Source organism: Drosophila erecta, unplaced genomic scaffold, assembly GCF_003286155.1.
Source record: "Drosophila erecta strain 14021-0224.00,06,07 unplaced genomic scaffold, DereRS2 tig00000000-arrow-pilon, whole genome shotgun sequence".
Classification (NCBI taxonomy): domain Eukaryota; kingdom Metazoa; phylum Arthropoda; class Insecta; order Diptera; family Drosophilidae; genus Drosophila; species Drosophila erecta.
The window spans coordinates 3,408,331-3,427,804 of record NW_020825194.1 but is presented as its reverse complement, the minus strand read 5'-3'; the positions used below and the strand labels follow the sequence as shown (position 1 = coordinate 3,427,804).

At 47.8% G+C, this 19,474-nt stretch overlaps 1 protein-coding gene across 6 annotated transcripts in view; it reads left to right on the top strand.

The window, feature by feature from the left end:
* The window catches only part of LOC6555161 (serine/threonine-protein kinase Doa), a 34,894-nt gene that overhangs the window by 8,621 nt on the left and 6,799 nt on the right, over nucleotides 1-19,474 (top strand). For 4 of the 6 annotated variants that reach the window (XM_015153554.2, XM_015153558.2, XM_015153555.2 and 1 more), the window contains one exon: nucleotides 4,308-4,506. In XM_015153554.2, the coding sequence (XP_015009040.1) occupies nucleotides 4,308-4,506 (199 nt within the window). Of the gene's footprint in view, nucleotides 1-4,307; nucleotides 4,507-6,986; nucleotides 10,727-11,097; nucleotides 14,602-14,811; nucleotides 16,614-18,406; nucleotides 18,879-19,474 lie in introns of those variants that run through there. The other 2 variants (XM_001981381.3, XM_015153556.2) reach the window with 2 other exon arrangements.

The window sequence follows — 19,474 nt, the reverse complement described above, 5'->3', positions numbered from 1 at the left end:
TGCAGTATGGGGAGATCTTCTAGACTCGATTTAAATTGCACACAAATTTCCATCGCTTCCTTTTTCGCACCGAGTGTGTGTGTAAGTTGACGGGCGGGCCGAAAGCAGGGGGACATTTGGCATATTTAATTTGGCTTGTTGCTGAATTCGCTTAACTGTTGTTTGTTTTTGTTAACAGTAATGGCCGGCTCGGCCCGTTCGAGATTGATGGATGGGGTTACTCTGTGGGGAAGGCGGCGGCAATCTCAGTGCAAAATTTCATTACGTTCATTGAACCGGGCGATCTCTCTCCCTCTTTGCCAACAGACTGACTCAGACTCAGACCCAGACCCCGACACTTGCTGCCTGCTTGAACCCGCCCGATATGGCACTTCCTCCTCCAGTGAAGCCAGCAGCTCCTCCTCTTTAACTGACGCACAAAGGCCTTTCCATTCCATGCAGTGCCCATCTCACTTACTGCCCGAAGTGCCAATTGATGTCCGCTGTTTGCGCAGACGCAACCAGTGACCTTGCAATTGGCCAACGTCACCTCGTCACCTGGCCCTCGGCCTGCCAGCTCCTCCATGCCCTCGATCCGAGATCTGCCACCCTAATGGATTTGCATAATCCCGCAGCTGTGTTTGGGCTGCTAACAAACTTGGCCCCTTACTCATTCTTTGTTCATATCAATATTTCTGCTTTTCATCAGAATATACTCGGCCATACTCGTAACGGCACTTCTTTTGTCATTTAAGGCTCGCGACAGTCATTTGTATTTCACTCAGTGGTCGGAACCCCCTACTTTTGCCCTCTTGGTAACTTTTAGACTATGGGGACAGCCCGAGTATTCCGGTTTCTCATTATGTTTCATTTGAGGACAGAGATACATGTGTATAGTACTGGCTTCTGCTTTGATCAATGAGCAGCCAACGAAATCAGAGATACGCCATACATATATTTAATCATATTCAAGTTCTGCTGACCAGGGATGGAGTTAAAATGTGTCACGTCGATATATAGGAAGAAAAGATAGATGGGTATTTAAACATGCCAAATTAATGAATTTAAAATCACAATTATTCCATATAGGGGAGTCGACTTTAAGTGATGGGTAAATTGTGTTTTAATATGGGAGTTTTCTGCTTGCGGAAGTGTCGACGGAAAATTTTATACGTAGGTATAAAACATGAAAGATTTGAGCTGTGTAACCTTAAAGTCATCAATACCAAACATTAAATAGTTCATGATCCGAGAAAGTTCACCTTGGTCTATTGACATAAACATGTGCCATAAGTCTTCGGTTTATTGATCCGAGTTGTTAAAATTGTTTTGGAAATGTTTTGATTTTATCTCATCTGATGAACTGTCTATCACAAAGTTGAATACTTATTGAGCTGGACTGCCATAAATAGTTCACCAGCCATGATGGCGAACCTTGAACCATCCCTAGCATTTCTTGGGCTACTGCGACTGCTTTCGGGTATTTTGCGTGTGTAAGCGCATAAAGCCAAAATGACGCATAACTTCTGCAGCAGTTCAGTGGAAGCGAGTATTGGAATCCAATTGTTAGCGCTTTTTATTATATTTATATTTGTATAATATTTGTTTGAGCGCAGAAGGAGGGGGTAGGTGGGGGCAGATCGCATATGTGCGCTACGTTTTGCTTAATGTATTTATGGCACTTTCAGGGTCAGCACAAAAAATAAGTTAAATACAACAAAACGAAGAAAAATCTCTCGAGCCGCAACAAATGTTTGTCGGCGGTTGGCGGTGCAGGCAGATCTGGTTGGTGGGTTTAAAGTGTCTCAGCTGCTCTATGTAAATCATGACAAAAAAACTGGTTTTCGAATGATTAATTTCATAATTCAATAACACACGGCTTATAAGAAACTATTTTCATGAGGTTTTTATTCTCGTTCTCGGAATGGCAAGCGAATTGCAGACATCCACTCGCAGTGGGTTATTGTTCTTAGCGGATTTCGTTTCGGCTAATCTTGCTGACTGAATCTTAATGCTAATTGTTGTCGCAGATTCTTTATCATCTTAGAAGTGGAAAGGAAGGTGTACATGATTCGTACAAATTGCTGACCATTAAGGAAGTTGGCCAAGACAATGGTGTTTAATCGTAGTCAATTGCGGTATTTATTGCGTGAATGGGTGGTTTTCTTACATGCAAACATGCATACAAATCAAGTTGGCAGAAAGAATCGGTCAAGGTCGTCACAATCACTCTAGCAACTGGTGTCCACATGTCGGAAATGATAAGGCCAGATATGGGATTGGTCTGGTCATAAAACTGTTGCCTCATCTGTGTGCCTGCGAAAAGTCGAGGCCAACAGAGAAAAATAACAATATAGAACCCCCGATGCGTCTGAGCTGGCAAAATCTTCAAGGGCAGACCTCTGAATGAGGAACTCTTTAAATATGGGCGCGATTGTTCAATTACCTCACATATAGCGGCTTAGAATAACGATTTCTCCATCCTTGAAATAATCAGCAATTCGCGCTGAAGTTCTTTAAAGTTTAAATAGCCTTTTGTAACCCCTTCAGGCCAATTAACATTGTTTCTGTTCCCCTAATCATATCTAATCGCGATTCCCACAGGCTGTCATAACTTATAAGCACGCCGGTCGAATTCCTGCTTTTACCCGCAGATCAACCTAAGGGTAATAGGTTTCAAAGCTTGGCTACCACAGTGCCACATTTTAAATAGTTATTGTGGCCGTCCATATCAGAGCTTTCCTTGTTTGACAACCACCAAACCCTTTGTTTACCTAACTTAAGCATGTTTACGGCAGTCCCGTTGAACCCATTACTCGTGTTCTTTTAGGTCAGAGATAATATTTTATAAGGCTTTTTTTATTAGTGAAGCTTTCGACCTGTTCGACTGCCTTGAGTGAAATATTAAGCCAATTACCTTACACAACGCCGATCTGAAATGCTCCAGTCCAAATTGGGAATCTATTATGAACTTGCTTTGCCATTCGCTTCCTACCCTCCCACCCCTCCTACTCTTTTGTTTCTCGAACTCGAAATCGGATTCTGGATCTGAATCGGAATCGGAATCAACGAATCATTAATATCCAATTACAGTTGGCCATAAAAGCTGGTCTAATTTGCACGCAGCGCGTCATTAATCATAAATCAAAATGCCGAAAGAGCTCGGCTACCATGGAGCTATATTCCTTTTATTAACTGCCGCGAGGCCGTAAGCGGCTTTTCCTCGACAGACGCCAGTCAGAAATCACAGATCTCAGATAGGTTCAATTCAGTTCGTTTCTTGCCCAAGAGTCTTTCCAGCCTACGGAGATATCCATCCCATCTGTACAGAGCGTGTGCGCTCAAGTAGTTTTCTTGGCTGTTGCGCAGGCGTTGAGCTTTTGTCATATACAATACCACACTATGCTGTATACTACATATAGATGCAGGTCGGAAATAACGAACGAACGAATCGTACTTGTAGCAGCCAAAGTCACTTTCAGCTTCAGTTCGGTTCTGTGCTTTTCATAATTTGTGCCCAAATTTAGATGCTTTTTGGGGGCCACGTGGGCGAGGAGCAGTGAGCGCGCCACTGACAAAAATTTTCGTAATCGCTCAATGAGAGCTGGTTTTGCCTTATTAGCATATGTGGCTGGTTGACTTCTTGGATCTTGGATTTGGTAGTAGCTTGATAGGTCAGTTATCTCTCGGCAATCAGCTGATTCATGCCAAGATCGCTGCCCACCCGCACTTGTGCAGCGCGTCGTCTGGGCCTCTTGGCTTCTTGTCTTCTTGGGGTGGGTGTGGTGAGTGGATGTAACATGAGCATGAACATGAGCCCTGCCCGCCGAGCTACCAATGTTATTGACACAGTTTCCGTCCTCGATCGGAGTCTAGGGTGCTGTGCCGCTGGGTTCACTTCGAAACTGGCGACCGCCTCGTATTGTGTCATTCCTCGAACCATGAAGTACTCTCAAAGGCATTTGGCCGGCAGTAGAGGTGGGCCGCTGCCAGCCAGATAGCCAACAGTAACAGTCCCAGTTGAGGTAGCCATCCGGCCGAGTTGATTAACTTGATTGGTAACGCAAAACCGATTCGCCAACACACGTCTCGCACTGGCTTGCCGGCTGCCTGGCCTAAGAATCCGGCGGCAAGGCAAGCGTGGAGCGGCTTACCCGCTAAGTAGCTGAGTATCCGAGTATCTGAGTGGCTGGCTGGGTAGCTAAGTAGCTTTCCATGTTGTCCACGCTGCTGGGCGTTGCTCCAAGGACGGCCATTCATCCGCTGTCGCCGGGTGGTTAGGTAATAACTCACGAGATCGAACTAACCGGACACCTTTCTTTTTGCAGTTTCGATGACAGCATTTCATCCCGCCGACGCAAGGAGCGTTCGAAGCGCTCGCACCGCAAGTCGCCCGCCGCCAGTCGTCGGCAGCACAAGTACCGCTACAGGGACGAGACCTCCCACTCGAGCTCCCGCCGCCGACACCGTGATCGGGCCAAGGATGAGCGCGACAGCGGACGCAACAACCGCCAGTCGCAGGCTAAGGTAAAAACTTTTCATTTTATACACACCACACGTAGCAAACAAGTGAAAATTGTAGGCAGGGCAACGAAAAAAATGGAAAACCCAAAGAAAAATCACAAACTGAAAACGAAAGCTAAAAGCAAAACAAAATGGTAAAAGAACAAAGTAGGCGGACAGATTATACGAACACATCGGACCGATTTCATTTAACCACCACCGCCACCTGCGTTTCTCAATCCTTGTGCATTGCCAAAAGCTGTGCCGTCCGCCTGATCAGTGCTAGAAGATCGCTTCTATCGACTCCCCCATCATGCTGTTCTTCAAGCGGTATCTTGAGAAGTCCCAGCAGGTGGCCAATCAATTCGAGAGCTCCCAGATTCCGTGCTACATCAAGATGCGTGATCTGCCGGCGCCACCGGTCGTAGATCACTGTCGCGATCTGATCCTGTCCAGCTGTCCACTGCGTTTTATGCCGTACACGGACGATTGGATAGTCGTTGAGTACTTTGCCGATCACGACAGCGATTATCTAGTAAGCTAGTGTGTTGTGCTATCAATCGAACCCACCCTTATCCTCCTCCTCCTGACTAACCTAACACTTCTTGGTTTTGTGTGAGTGAAGTGATCAGCTATCTTCATCGTTTGCCGCTGCACTCGATCGCTCTCTACTTTCTTATCTATGCGGCGTTGAGCTAAATTTGTCATTAGATGTGTCACATTGCTATGGTTTTTGGTCTTCTGGTACAGTGATTACATGAGAAGTTCACTGTAATCAGTGCTCCGGACTGAGACTGCAATTCAATATGGAAATTAATTTTTTAGGGCTTCAAGAGGCCGAGCACTTGAGAACTCGGTGAGCAGCAAGAGTTGATAAGATAGTACTTGGTTGGGCAAGGCCTTTAAACTGTGTCGAAATTCAGAAACTTAGAGTATGAGGAAATGTAAACTCTATTGGATTTGTTACTTAATTGTAGTTAAAACAGTAGTGATATATATATATTTTTTTAGCATGTGGAAACTTGGTTTAAACAATATTCGACCGCAATAAAGTGGTACTTAAATAGAGCAGTTAAGCGAAACCTTGGCAATGTTCATGTGGAAATGAAGCAATTTATATGCGATCTTCATAAAATCTCGCAGTATGAAAAACAGCTCTTAATTAAACGAGAACTTTATAGTTCCCATTCACTGTTGGTGGTTCTTTATAGCTTCCTCTCTGCCCAACTCTCCCCGCTGTTCTAGTTATTTTCGTTCAATTGATCATTTGACATTAACTCGTTGACGGCGGCCAGAGTTTTCTTTGCTGCTCTGAGATGTGATGAGATACTGCTACTGACACTGCTGCTGCGGATGATGCGGACTGTTCCTCGCCAGCTTTGCCAGTTGCCCATCTCGCCGCCAATTAAGTGGGCTGAGTAACTCGCATAGAATTCCCTCCGCGTCATCGTTCAGTCGCCAAGCCGCCAAGATTCAGTATTTTAGGCAGTTGGAGCAACAGCTCATCATCCGCAACGGGGCGAATGGCTGTGGCCTGGAAACGTATCTGGAGGAGGATGCTTTGCCCGGTGACGAAGAGAGCGTGGCCATTACCCGCTGCCTGCTGCTGAAGCGGCAGCGTAACCACTTTGATCTGGTGGCCCTCTGCGATATGCCAGTGGACAAGTACGCCGGCGACAGTTGGATCGTCGAGGAGTACTTTGTGGACCACAACGACGACTATCTAGTGAGTCACTCCAATTCGGAATCACAGACTGTCTTTCGTTTTCTCGTGTTGCATGGTCGGCCCGCTAGTCCATCTATTCATCTACTATTTTTTCCAAAGAAGTAGCACTGCTCTAGATTTCATGATGCAATATATAAGCATATGTACAGTAATTGTAATCCTATCAAATACCCTTCGATGTGTTAAACTAAAATTGCTAGCTAGAATCTGTATCTGTGTTATGTGTACACACATGTGTCGAATCAAGTCAAATGGTCGTCCGTATATCGTCCGAATTTCTGCGAACAAAAAAGTTAAATCTTCTGGAAATTTTGGCATGATTTATTGGCAATGCTACTGCTTTGACCGCCGCTATATACACCGATTTTACACGGTGCGTACTCACTCTCCCTGTCTATATCCCCCCAAATACACACATGTTTATCGGCTCCTGAGAGCGACGCCTTGGGGATTCCTCTCCGCACTATGCGCATGTTCCCCCAAACCAGCTGATGGTTCTTGCTCTAGCTCGGAGATGCGCGCGCAGCTTCATCCGGCGGAAAAGCATCTACTTGCCATTTGCGCTGTGGCCATTGGAAAATTATAAATACACGCGCCAACGAAAGTCTGCGCTCTTCTCGGCTGCGGCCAGTTTTCGGCTGAGAATTTTCAAATTCGAGGAAACCGAAACAGATTGAAATCTACGTTTGTTGGCTCTGTGTCGCCGCCACTGCTGCCATATAAACCATATAAACTACATATTGTCGTCGCTCCGTCTTCGTCGTGTAACGGTACGGTACGGGTACCACGGGGATCCCCCGCACACTCGCTGTCTCTCTCTATCCGGCCAGATCCCCCCCGATCTCTATATCGATCGTCTCCTTTCGCGCACTTTGTTTATCGATATATATATATGTGTGTGTGTGCGTTTCTTGTGTTTTTGAATCTTCTTTTTCTTTTTTGTATTTTGCTGAGAAACACCAAATAATCGAATAGAACAATAATTAGAGGTACATACGGGGCGTATATAGAAACGCATATCGGAACGATAGAAAGGTAAAACAAATGCTGGGCACCGTGACATAATCAAGCGAGGGAACAAAAACCAACCCAAAAACTTAGAACATTTAAGTGTTTTAAAAATAAACCAGTAGCAGAGCGGCAAGAACAAAATTGTCGAAAGCGAAAAAACATCAAACAAAACACAGAGTGTTAAAAAAAGTGCGCGACTGAATTTGTTTAAACAATACCGCGATGCAAGATACCAGAGCCAAACTGTTTTATTGACCCCCCGCCAACGGTGGCGAGTGTATAATTCGGAATAATATCAAGTGGGATACCATCCAGCCAGATGAGATGAGCAGCTGTGAAACGTCCAAAACGCTGATAGTGAACTTTGCACTTTTCCATCGAGTTTGCAATTAGCGAGGCGAAAGATACTTTTAATAGAAATAGCGGATGGATGGAGGAGACTAATGCACCATTCACTCAATCGAATACACAGATAGAAATGAAGACTTTTTAAGATCATTTTGGAACTAAGGAATGAACCTTATTATTTTGTAAACTATGTTTCCATATGAAGGGTCAACAAGTGAATGCAGTTTACTTACCATAGTGCTTAGATACTATAGTGAATATTTTTTCTGTGTACTCGGAGATGAAGGCGAGGAAGACAACGCAGCGGCCAAGCAAATCAAAACAAAAACTCAAAACTAACAAATGGAGCACACACGTGTGTGTCCGTTAGTGTGTGTGCCACATAGATACAAACTGTATATCTATATGTGCGCCACAGATCGGCGGGGATTATTCATCAGGCTGCCACATCATCATCATGTTGATCTCCGCCGCTCCGGCGTCTCCTTCTGCTGCCCTCCATCCTCCACTTTCCGCTTAGCTGGCGTTTTGTATAATTTTCGAAAGCTATTTTCGTAAGGCTTGCATTTATATTTAGTTGCCACAACAAACTTATAGCGAAAATCCAAGACACAAACTTGTACATTATACAATTTTGGCCATATGATGATGCCAACCAAAATAAAAGTCAACTGGGGTGGAAAACTTTTCCCCTTAAATTTTCCAACTCGCATGTGTGCTTTCGGTACAGTGAAAGCTAAGCCAGAGCTCAGCAAAGATCAGAAAATTAATGGAAAACCAAAGCGAATTAAAAATCCAATCAGTCGAATGTAATTAACAGAGATCAGACATGCATCTCCCAAATGAATGCTGTCAGTTAAATTTGCATGGCTGACCGAGGTTTCACTGTACTGGCACTATCGTCACACGTACTATGTACTAGGTATAACGTCGTCCATTTGTTAAAAATAAAAACAGATTTCGAACTGAATACAGAATGGCAGGGAATGATGCCCAATGAACCCCACCGAGATATCACACATAGGCCAAAACGATCTCTCCAGGGATATTCACACATATTCCTCACATCGCAATAGATCTAGGGCAAGGTGCAGGTCTTTTGGCTAGAATCGCAAAGGGGTAGGGGGTTTGCTTTTTGATGAGGCGGCGCCGCGATCAATGAGCTCATTGCTGTTTACGATTTGTAATTTGTATATGCCTCTGCTCTATATACCAAAACAAATTGGGGGTGCTATACATGCTTGTACCCACATATATGTCGGATGTATATGGGCGCCAAAAGGAACAGTCTTTTGTCGAACGGCGACCATTGATACAATTAGTAAGTCAAGTCGTCGGGCATTTGCCAAAATGCCAATGAGACATTGACATTGAGCGTGCGATCGATTGTTCCGATCCGATCTGATCCGAATAGAACCAATACGAACTAATCCGATGTTGCGCAGGTTTCCTTTGGGGCCAACATTGGCAGCCTCGCGAGTCTTGCCCAGCTAGTCGAACCCAACGCAATTCGAGGGAACCGCCAGTGCAATATTAGATAATCGAGTACTTTTTCCCCTTGGGATCCAGAAAGAAAACTGACAATCAACCGGAGAGATCACCACACCCATTGGAATGTCCAACGAATTTAGCGAACTGATCGCCCTTGGGTGTCCAGACCTCGCGGCGCAAAAGCCGCAAGGCGGCAGCACCCAGGTGGAGTTGATCCTCAACACTGAGCGCCGCCTGAGCATAAAGCAGATGACGGCTACCGATTTGGCCACCCTAAGGGCAACAGCAGCCGCGGAAGCGGAGGCCAGATCGCGATCACAGGCGGAGGCGGAAGCTCGGGCAATTGCCCAGGAACAATTGCGTCAGGCCCGCGAGGCCGAGTCCAAGGCCAGAGCACGTGCTGCCCTCGAGGTGCAGGCCCAACTGCAGCGAGTGATGGAGAGCGAGAAGCGCAGGCAACAGGAAGAAAAGGAGCGGCGCAGCAGGCAACAGGCGGAGGCGGAGGAGCAGGAGCAGGAGCAGGAAGTTGATGAAGACGAGGAAGAGGAGGAAGAGGAACTGGCCAAGGGTTCCCTTCCAACCAATTCAGGACCAAGAGAACGCATTGCCTCGCTACCCAGCAACATAGATGATGCCATGGAGATGCACCTTCTTAGCGTTTCGCACCCCAAGGCCTCTTCCAAGGATGATTCACCGCCTAAGAGCAGCTCTCACATAGCGGACTCCATTGAGCTGCTGAGAATGCAGCGAGCTGCTCGCGATGCACGATCCCACAATCGCAGTCGAGAGCGGTCCATTTCGCCAGAACGTAACCACGAACGGAGCGCTGCACCAGATCGCCTCCAGAGTTCCGTTAGCATGAGCAGTTTGGACTCGGCCAGCGTCAGTGCATCGGCATCCAGACAACCCAGCAAGGCAGACAGTCGACGTGGAAGCACTACGAGTGCCACAGGTGTGGAACCACCACTTATGGCACCACCTTCCCAGTCTACCAAATTTCCACTCACTAAGACAGTGTCAGCGCCCAATATGAACCGCCGGCGGAGCAGTCTGACATCGCTCTTTCCTGGCCCATCTCCTTTAGTAGCACCCGAACCATCTCTGCACACTAATCCCGATCCAAGGGTTCAAGAGCAGATAGAAGAGGATCGTCGTCGCCGTCGAATGGACGATGGTTACCGTGAGATACCCAGTGGAAAAATGGTGCATCGAACGAAGACACCGCCGCCAGTGGGCACAAACCTCGGAGTGAGTCTCAAGCGGGTGACAGCGCCCAGTGGATCGATAACCATCAAGCCCAAGGAGTCGCCCATGCTGGGAGTCGTCCTGCGTAGAGTGGAGAAGAAAACTGTACCGCAAAAGAGCATTCTGGATGACGACAAACCACTGTACCACTTCTCTATTGTGCGCAGCGACCACAAGGAACACGTGCCTGCTCAAAAACCAAAACCCAAGCCTGCTCCTCCAGCTGCTAAGCCAAGTCCCGGTGGCATCCTCACTGGACCCCAAGTAATTCGAACCGCTCCCAAGCAACCTGTGCCCGCCAAGCCACAGCGTCCTATGCCCGGCGTTCCCATCACAATTACCAAGATTGAAGGCGACAAGATCATCATCATCAAGAAGATCATTGTGCCGAAGAACAGTAAGATACCGGAGCAGTATCTGCAGGTTGGTCGTCGTCGTGTTGGTGATCGCCTTGTGGTGTCTGTAGTTCGCCTGGTGTTCGGTGTCTCCTTCCTCCTGTGTTTTGTTCGAAATCTGTTTTATAGAATTTACCTCGATGGTAGGAACACGTTGATACACTTGGGAATAGTTATGGGTTAAAAATAAGGAAGTGCAATGGTTTAATTGCGTAAGATATAATGAAATCATAAATAAACGCACACACACATAACACACAAAACCGCGATAAAGGCTGAATGAACGGGTTTTGATTGAAAACTGATTGCAAAACAAGCTGAATCAACGGATTCACTTGAAATCGGATCTTTAATTCATAGAACCCAAAACGGTTCGCAGTGCGCGATTGTTTCCTATAGATGAGTGAAGATGCCGGCAAGCCAGCAAATACAGTGCCATCAGCAGTTTCCTCCTCCGCCGCCCCATCGCCAAGCCTAAAAACAAAAGAGGAATCCCAGCCAGCGATGCAAAAACCTACGCCGCCGCCGGCCAGTGGCCAGCAGTTCTTCCAGGTGGTCTCCCCACAGTTTGCCTCGGTGCTATCGTCCAGCATCCCGGAGAGTAAGTGCGCGGTACGTTCTCCGATATCCTCGCCATTAGCAATCCGGAAGAGTCGTCCGCCTCTGCTGCCGGCGAGTCCAAAGTCCACGCCTCCACTACCGAGGAAACATCATCCTCTTGCCTACAATGCGGCAACGGGAACAATCAGCAGTGCCTCTGGAGCAGCGTTGCCCTCCCGGCTAATGACCACAATTGCCTCTAGTCCGGCTTCTAGTATTTCGCTGTCCTCCTGTAGTTCTCCTTCATCATCTCCACCTCCGCCAGTACCATGTCGTGCTCCTAAGAACGCCAGTAAATCCGTTGCTGCTGCTGCTCCACCTCTGTCCACCTCAAACGAAATCAGTTTGGACAAGTTGCTGCAACAGCAGCAGGAGCTGGAGGAGAAATCCGCGGCAGCGACAAACAGCGCTAAAATGGATGCGAACTTCTACGATGCCGAGATCGAGATGATGAACAAGTATCTCAAAAGCCTGCCTGACTACAGCGAACTGGACAGGAAGCTGCACCAGGAGTTCCAGGAGTGCGAAGATCTCTATGACAAGATCAAGCGTCAACAGCAACCGCTGGCAAAGTCTAATTCGCAGCAGTCGGTGACGAAGGCAGTAGGACCAGGAGTCCCGGCCATCTCCTCCGGCTTGTCCAAGTCGTCATCAATTAACTTTGCCCAGAATCCCAGCAGTCGTGGAGCTGCACCGCGTTTGGCATATCCCTCGATATTTTCACAGGCTGGAGGCGAGCCCAAGCTGCAACGCAGCATTTCAAGTTCTAATATGCCTTTAAGTGCGCCTACTCCAATGCGTCCGCTGCCCACCAAGAATGGCCTACAAAGTGGCTCCAATCTGTCCCTTAACAAACAGTTGATGAACGAATTCTGGAGCGAGAATCTGACCAGTTCGCAAAAGAGGCAAACGCCTAAGCGAACCTTTTGGAACTACGAGAAGATCTGCGGTGCCCAGTTGGGCGATGCAGGGCAACCCTTTAAGGTGGACGCTAAGACTGCCAAGAAATTGGCTATTTTTGATCCCACAGTTGCCGAGGCCGCCCAAAAGGAACTGCAGAGACCTCAGCAGTCACAGGTTCCACAAAACCATCCCCACAAATTACAAAAGAATGCGTCGTTGTCGCACCTGGATCTAAAGGTGCGTCAGGCGGTCACCAAGGACGATCTCTACAAACTGATCTGCAACGAGCAGTCGCCGCTGGCTGGATCGAATTTTGTGAGTAGAGTACCGGTGAAGCAGCAAACCTCAGCACAGCAGCAGCAGGTGCTTCCAAAGAGCATGTCCATGACGCATGTGCCGGGTGGTGGTCAACCCATGGGAGCTCCATTGCTGCGAACTTCTAGTCGCACTCATATACCCTGCTATATGAAGAATCTACCCTCATTGAGCAGGAGCACATCGAACTCTGCAATACTCATGACCCAACCGCGCAAGGAACCTCCACCAAAGGAACCACTGAAAGCTCCAGCACCACTTCCTGCCTTAGCTGCTGCTCCACCGGCTGTAAGCAAACCGAGTGGTGTCTTGAAAAGCTCCAGCAGTTCCTGTGTCCCTTCACCCCGTTGTGCCGCTGCCTTCTTTCGCCGACCCCAGGAATCTAACAATGCTCAGCAGCAACATCATCAGCCACTGCAAAAGCCGCAACAAGTGGCGCCCATCGAGGAATCCGGACCGGGGGATTCCGCGTCTCTCGAACGCAAGTCAGAGAAGAGCAACAGCACGATAAGCACAAGCAGCTTTACGGTGACCAACTGTTGCACCACCCACCTGCCGCAGCTCTCCAAGTTCACCTCATCGTTCCATATTGCCCCCACCACAGCAACAACCACAGCCGCAACAGCCACACCGACCCCAACAGTAGCAGCAACAACAAGCGATCAGCACCACCAGCAGCAGCAACAAAGTGGCCCAGCAGCTGCGATGGCATCTGCCAACTTGGAGGTGCCAACATCGTCATCGTCGTCAGCGGCCACAAAGCGCCAGAAAGATGTTGACAACAAGCTAGAAAAATGCTTGAACGACATGCTAAAGTTGAAGACCAACAGCAGCAGCAACAGCAACAGCACTACTAACAGCAATAATAATGCAATCATGTCGCAGTCGCTGACGGGCGAGCACAAAGACCCGAAGTCTGCACTCGAAGGCCCCACGAACAGCAGCAGCAGCAAGTACGTAGGTGAATCTCAGATCCCCGTGCCAGTTCAGCTCTACGATCCGCAGAAGCCGTTGCTGCAACAACAGCAGCAGCAACAAAGGATCTGCTATCCCATAGGCAAATCTAACTCTACCTCTCAGCTGCCCATGGGCGGCTACCAGAGATTGCTGCAACAGCAGCAGCAGCAGCAGCAACATCACCAACAGCAACAGCAGCAACATCAGGAACAGCAGCAGTATCCGCAGCACAAGCGACCCTTCCTCAACTGGAATAGCTTTGCATGTTCCGCCATGAACGGAGCGAGTGATCCCTTCATGCAGCAGCAACACATGCCTGCCCACCAGCAACAGCAACATCTGCCACACAAGCTGCAGCAGTCCTACTCCTCTTCGCATTTGCCCAAGCAGGCGCCCAAATCTGGACTTGCCATGTTTCTGCAGAAGAACACCAACAAGGAGAACAAGTTTGGCCAGCCGATGCAGCAGCAGCCACTCGGCATGATGCCCCAGATGTACGGCTACCAGGCGCCCCAGCAGCAATCCAAGATGGGCTATCCCCGCACCGGTGCCCCACTGACGCACTCGGCCTCCTTCAGCTCCGCCCAAAGGCCGACGGCCCTGCAGTTTCACCAGCAACATCAGCAGCAGCAGCTGCAGCAGCAGCAGCAACACCCCCAGCAGCAACAACAGCAGCATTCCAGCTTTGGGCTGGGCATGATGAGTAGGAATTACTATAATGTGCCCAAGCAGCCAGAGCGCAAGCCGCTCCAGACCTTCGATCCGTATGCCTATCCCAAGCCAAATCAGATGCAGCCGGTCAAGTACCAGCAGCAGCAGCAGCAACAACATCAGCAGCAGCAACCGCATCCGCATACGCAGTTTCTGAATGCTTCCGCTGGAGGAGGAGGTGGCGGTGCCGCTGGGCTTCAATACGATCCAAATACAAATACGCAATTGTTTTACGCGTCGCCGGCGTCATCGTCATCGACCAAGCAACCACATCAACCGCAACAGCAACAGCAGCAGCAGTCGCAGCTACAACAAAGCAATTCTGTCATATTCAATCACTCGGGCCAGCAACACCAACCACACCAACAGCAGCAGAATGAAATGTCCAAGTCCGCGTTGGGACTGCACTTCATCGAGGTAGATTCTATTCCGCCAATTTATTTCTGTCTTGTGTTCGTGCTGCACATGTGTTTGAACAAAAAATGCCCACTAACAACATGCTACCGCTTCCAAAGAAAGTTTGCCCCAAAAATAGCCGACTGACTCATCGCTGGGCTCCAAAAGGCCGCCGACGATGTGTGTTCCCCCCCGGTTTCTGTACTTTCCCTCGCTTTGCTAATTTCAGTTGGCCCCCAAGTTTGTACTTCCTGTACTCTTGGTGGCGTTTCAAGTGTGAAGCGTTCCCAAGAGCAGAGGCACTTATTGCTTACCTCCAACATTAGAATATCGGTCCCCTTGGCGTCTACACCGATCTCTTGGCCTCTTGGCAGGCTCTTGCACTTGTCGACATCGACAACATTGCACAATCGAGCAAAGACTGCGGGAAAATTCAATGTCAATTTTCATCAGCTCTCTAAAAATAGTGGCTGCTTAATTTATGTTTGTTTACTTGATTTTTGCGATAAAAAAATCTTTGCATATTTGCTAACTGCCTACATGAATTTTATGCGTTAAACTTTAACTAATTTATGACCGAATTGCGATCCCGATGTAATTGTTTTAATAATTAAAAAACACTAAACAACACGGAGCGCGTTCAGCAGAATAGAATTTCTAAAAATATGTAATACTCACGACCTGCTCTCGCGCTCTCCGACAGAAATGACTGATCGACCCGAGGACTGACTCGACTACAAGATACCCCTTTCCAACAAAAACTGCTTGATCATCCAATCCCTACCTACAATCAAACCTCTTACATTAATGGAACATTTTCCGCATCTCTAAACCCTTTGCTACAATAGTTACAATAGTTTTCGGTGCTATCTGAAAATGGTATAGGGTATATATTCGTAACTGATCTGCAGACTCCTTAGCTTCCTTAGTTGTAGGTTTCTTTCGGCCGCAGCAAACAATAATAGCAACGGGAAGAGGCGCTCACTCAGCTCAGCAGCTCTCCCGCGGATCTTACGGATGGTGCTCCGTGCTCGGTGTTCTCGACATCGCCGATATTTTCAATCTTTATAATTAGTATTTGTGGCGTGCGCTTTCGTTCATGTTGCGCTGATTTCGGTTTGTTTGTTTCGACCAATGCGCAGGCAATCGGCGGTCAGTGAAGGAAACGCGCTGTGAAAACTGCCTGGGAAATCGGAAGCGAAGCTCGTATCCAGAACTGGATGGCTCTAAGTGCGTGAAGTGAATGAAAATGGGCGCATCTAAAGTGCTTTTTTGATGGAACCTCGAGTCCAAGTCGAAATTGTCGCATTGGCGGGGGCGACTAGCGACTCTTGTCTCTGTTTTGTGTGTCTATTTCCGTCGAAGCTGCCGAATCTCTTACAATTTCAATTATTTTTACACATAAATACGCTCTGTCTATACTAGATCTCTACGTACATAGATACTGTCTGCCACTCCGAGAACGTACAATACTTTTCTATTTTATTCGTCTACAACAAAATCATGCTCCCAACAAATACCAGAAATCAGTACAATTAATGAAATAGACCAAGTCGGAGGAGCACGATCCGTATCGGCCAAAAATTCAAACAGCCAGACGATATACCAAACACCCACCCACCCAGCGTCCACAACCAGCCCCTAAGAGGCGTTAAGTATTATCCGATTGTCGTCATCGTCATCGCGGACCAGACCCACGCGAAATCTGCCGCAGCGAAGAGGATTTCCGACATCCGAAAAAGCCAAGGAATGGCCACATTTCTGAATCGTTTTCATCGCGAAAAAAGCGAAAAGATATTGCCAGCGACGGCGGTTGCCGAAAACGGGAAAACAGCTGACGCGGAGGCGGAGGCGGTACCGCAGCAGCGTCCACAGCGGCGGTACATGCGAAGCGCCACCGCCGCCAGCGTCACGCAGCTGCTCTCCGAGAGCTGCAACAGTCTGCTGCAGCGGTTTCGACGCAATCCAAGCGAACGACCTGATAACAAACAGCAGCAGCAGCAGCAACAGCAGCAGCAGCAGCAACGCAATCGGTAATCGATGCAAAGGAAATGAAGCAAAAGATTTATAATTTATTTTTAATTTTGCGTGCCTTTTTTTTTCTTCACTTTCGTCGCCTTTCGTCAAGCGAAAAACTCGGTCAAAACGCAGTGCTCATTGCTTTTCCTTTCCCTCTATTTTCACCGCGAGTGAAATGAAAATGTACGAGTATTCTCTGTGCCTCTGGCCTGGCGCTGATTTAAGCAGAGTGGTCAGCGCGTAATTGCGAGTTTAGTTGCAGCGCGTCACTCCGCGGTCGAAAGTATCTCGCGATCGGATCATTTTATTCGAATCGCATCGCATCGGATCGTTTTGTATATTGCATTTCCCACCGCCTTTTGGCCATCGCCAAGAAGGCCAATTATGTAAACGGGCTCGAGTGCGAGTGCGTTTTTGATCGCTTTGAACTCGCAGCTGAACTTCCAGTGGTGCGTCGATCTCGAAAAGTGTGAAAATCTTGCAGCCATAAATCGTGAATAATTGCCAGGGAAAAGATACAACTCGAATTTTGATTTATCACGTCTTATTGCCAGTCATAAATCAAACAGTGCTTAACGGAGCTCCTACATCAGTATGATATGCACTGGATACCCCTAAATGTCAGTCTAATGAGCTAATAAATGCTGGTTCATCAATAACTTGAAAGTGAAATGGAAGAGAGTGGGCCAAGATTTGGCTGCGAGTGGATATCTGATTATCGATGTCTTCCAGCATGCCTTCCGCAAAAGCCTCGAAATGTTAGCCAGAAGATTTACGTAGTCCATAAGGCTAACGAAAGTTCAATATTTTCGCCAAAAACTTTTGGTTGCACAAAAAAGCTTGAGTTTCCCACGAGCTTTCACAGCTGTCTGAATTCTGCGAGTGAAGAATCCGCGTGATTCTCTTCAGCAGATTCTGAAATTCCTCAAATCTCTCTTCAGCTGTCTTCGGGGAATACCAAATAAATTCTCTAGTCCAACTGGATGTCTGGCAAATTCTTCCTCATTACGCATGATTATAGAGTATGAAGCGAATCTCTCTTTTTCGCTGCTCTTTGTTTAACTGCAATTGCCCCTTTATTATTTATATGTGCGGGCATGTTTAAAATAAAACGTAAATGCTTCGCTTTGTTCTTTTTCTTTCTTTCCGCGCTCGACCAGCAGCAATTTTATTGTTCTTCTTGTTGACTGGTTGTGTTTTGTCGGCGAGAGTTCAAGGCTTTTTCTGCGAAGACTTTCGATCATTTCCCATGTTGGGCTGCTAAACTGACGGAAATGTAATTACACCGCTACGGTTTACAAAGCGAAATGCATTTCGATGAAGCGTGCCCAGCTGGCGAACAAAAGAAGCATTCCCATTCGATGCGGATCGCATCCAATCTACTATCCAATCCACCCACTCGTCTACATATGTTATCTGGGTGTTCACCCCCTCTCGTTCGCACGCGGTAGCAACCCTCTCGCTCTGGCAAGTGCGCAATATTTTCACACTTTTCACAAAAATAAGAACGATTCCTCAATATTTTCTGGCTACCGCCACCACCGCCGCCACCGTCGCCGCCGCAGCAGCATCATTATTTCCTTCATCTAGTTCGTTCTTCGCATCTGCCGCCTCTTTCTTTCGTCGTCGCACGAATTTTCCGAAAAATTTTCCCCAGTTTCCTCAGTTAAATTTTGGTCCGTGTCGTGGCAGCGCGTCCCGTCCGTCGTTCGTCGCGAACCGCGTGGATCAACGCATCCAGACCGACAAATAAAAACCGAATAGATCCTCACCAGAACTCATTGTTTTGTTGGGCTTCTCTTTTAAGTGCGACTGCAATAGTCGAGGATCCCAAAGACTCGACTCCAACGACGAATGACAGCAATAATAACAATAACAAGGGAAAAGGTGGATCCAGTAACCAGGCCCAGAAGCTAAGCAAACGTCGCCGCAGCTCGGACAAATCCTCGACCAGCCGGAGACATCCGGACGGGGATAGGGAACGGGAACGAGAACGAGATAGGGAACGAGATCGGGATAGGCAACAGGACAAGGAACGCGAGATGGCCGATCGCCACAGACGCTACTATGCGGCCGGAGGACTCGGCAGCACCACAGGATTGGGCTACCATCCCAGCAGCAGCGGAAGCACCAGCACCGCTGCCCTGATGGGTCGCTACCAGAAGAGCTCCACCACAGCCAACGCCCTGGACAGACTGCGCACCCACCTGAGTCCCGTAGGCGGTTACTATAAGCCACTGATCCGAGGATTGGGAGGCGGCAGGCGGGACCTAGACGATGTTAGTATCTTCGAAACCCAAAACTGAACCAAAAGCGAGCCGTGTGGAAACCAACGGAGGAGACCAATTTTCAAGACCCAGACCCAGATCGAGATCCCAAAAGTGATCCCATGACTCACAGTCGGGGTATTTAATTTTGGAAAAAACTAAAGAAATCATCTCACCTGTCGCCCGTGAGTCAGCAAGTCACTTGCCCTAAATATGTGACAAGTCTGACGGTCGAATGGGGAAATATGCGCAATTAAAGCGTTATAGGGTATAGGGCATATATGTGCGTTTGGTCAAACAGCATTGCACTAACTATTGCTACCCCGATTGCCACATAGACGGCTATAGAAAGTTTCTTCCTACACAGAAGATATATGTGCAGATATTATATTAGGGGCCCACACGGACGCGTTTTATAGCGCTTCTATATGCTCATTCTATATCATCAGCTTCATTCTTGCCGTGTGCGTTTACGTTGTCGAATTTATTTTCGATACCAACATCTCGGCGCTTTTCTCTATTCCGCTATATTTGTATTTGTATCTCTCTGTACGCCGCAGATGTGTATAAAGCTATTCACGATTTTCACGATTTTCTGCCGCTTTATA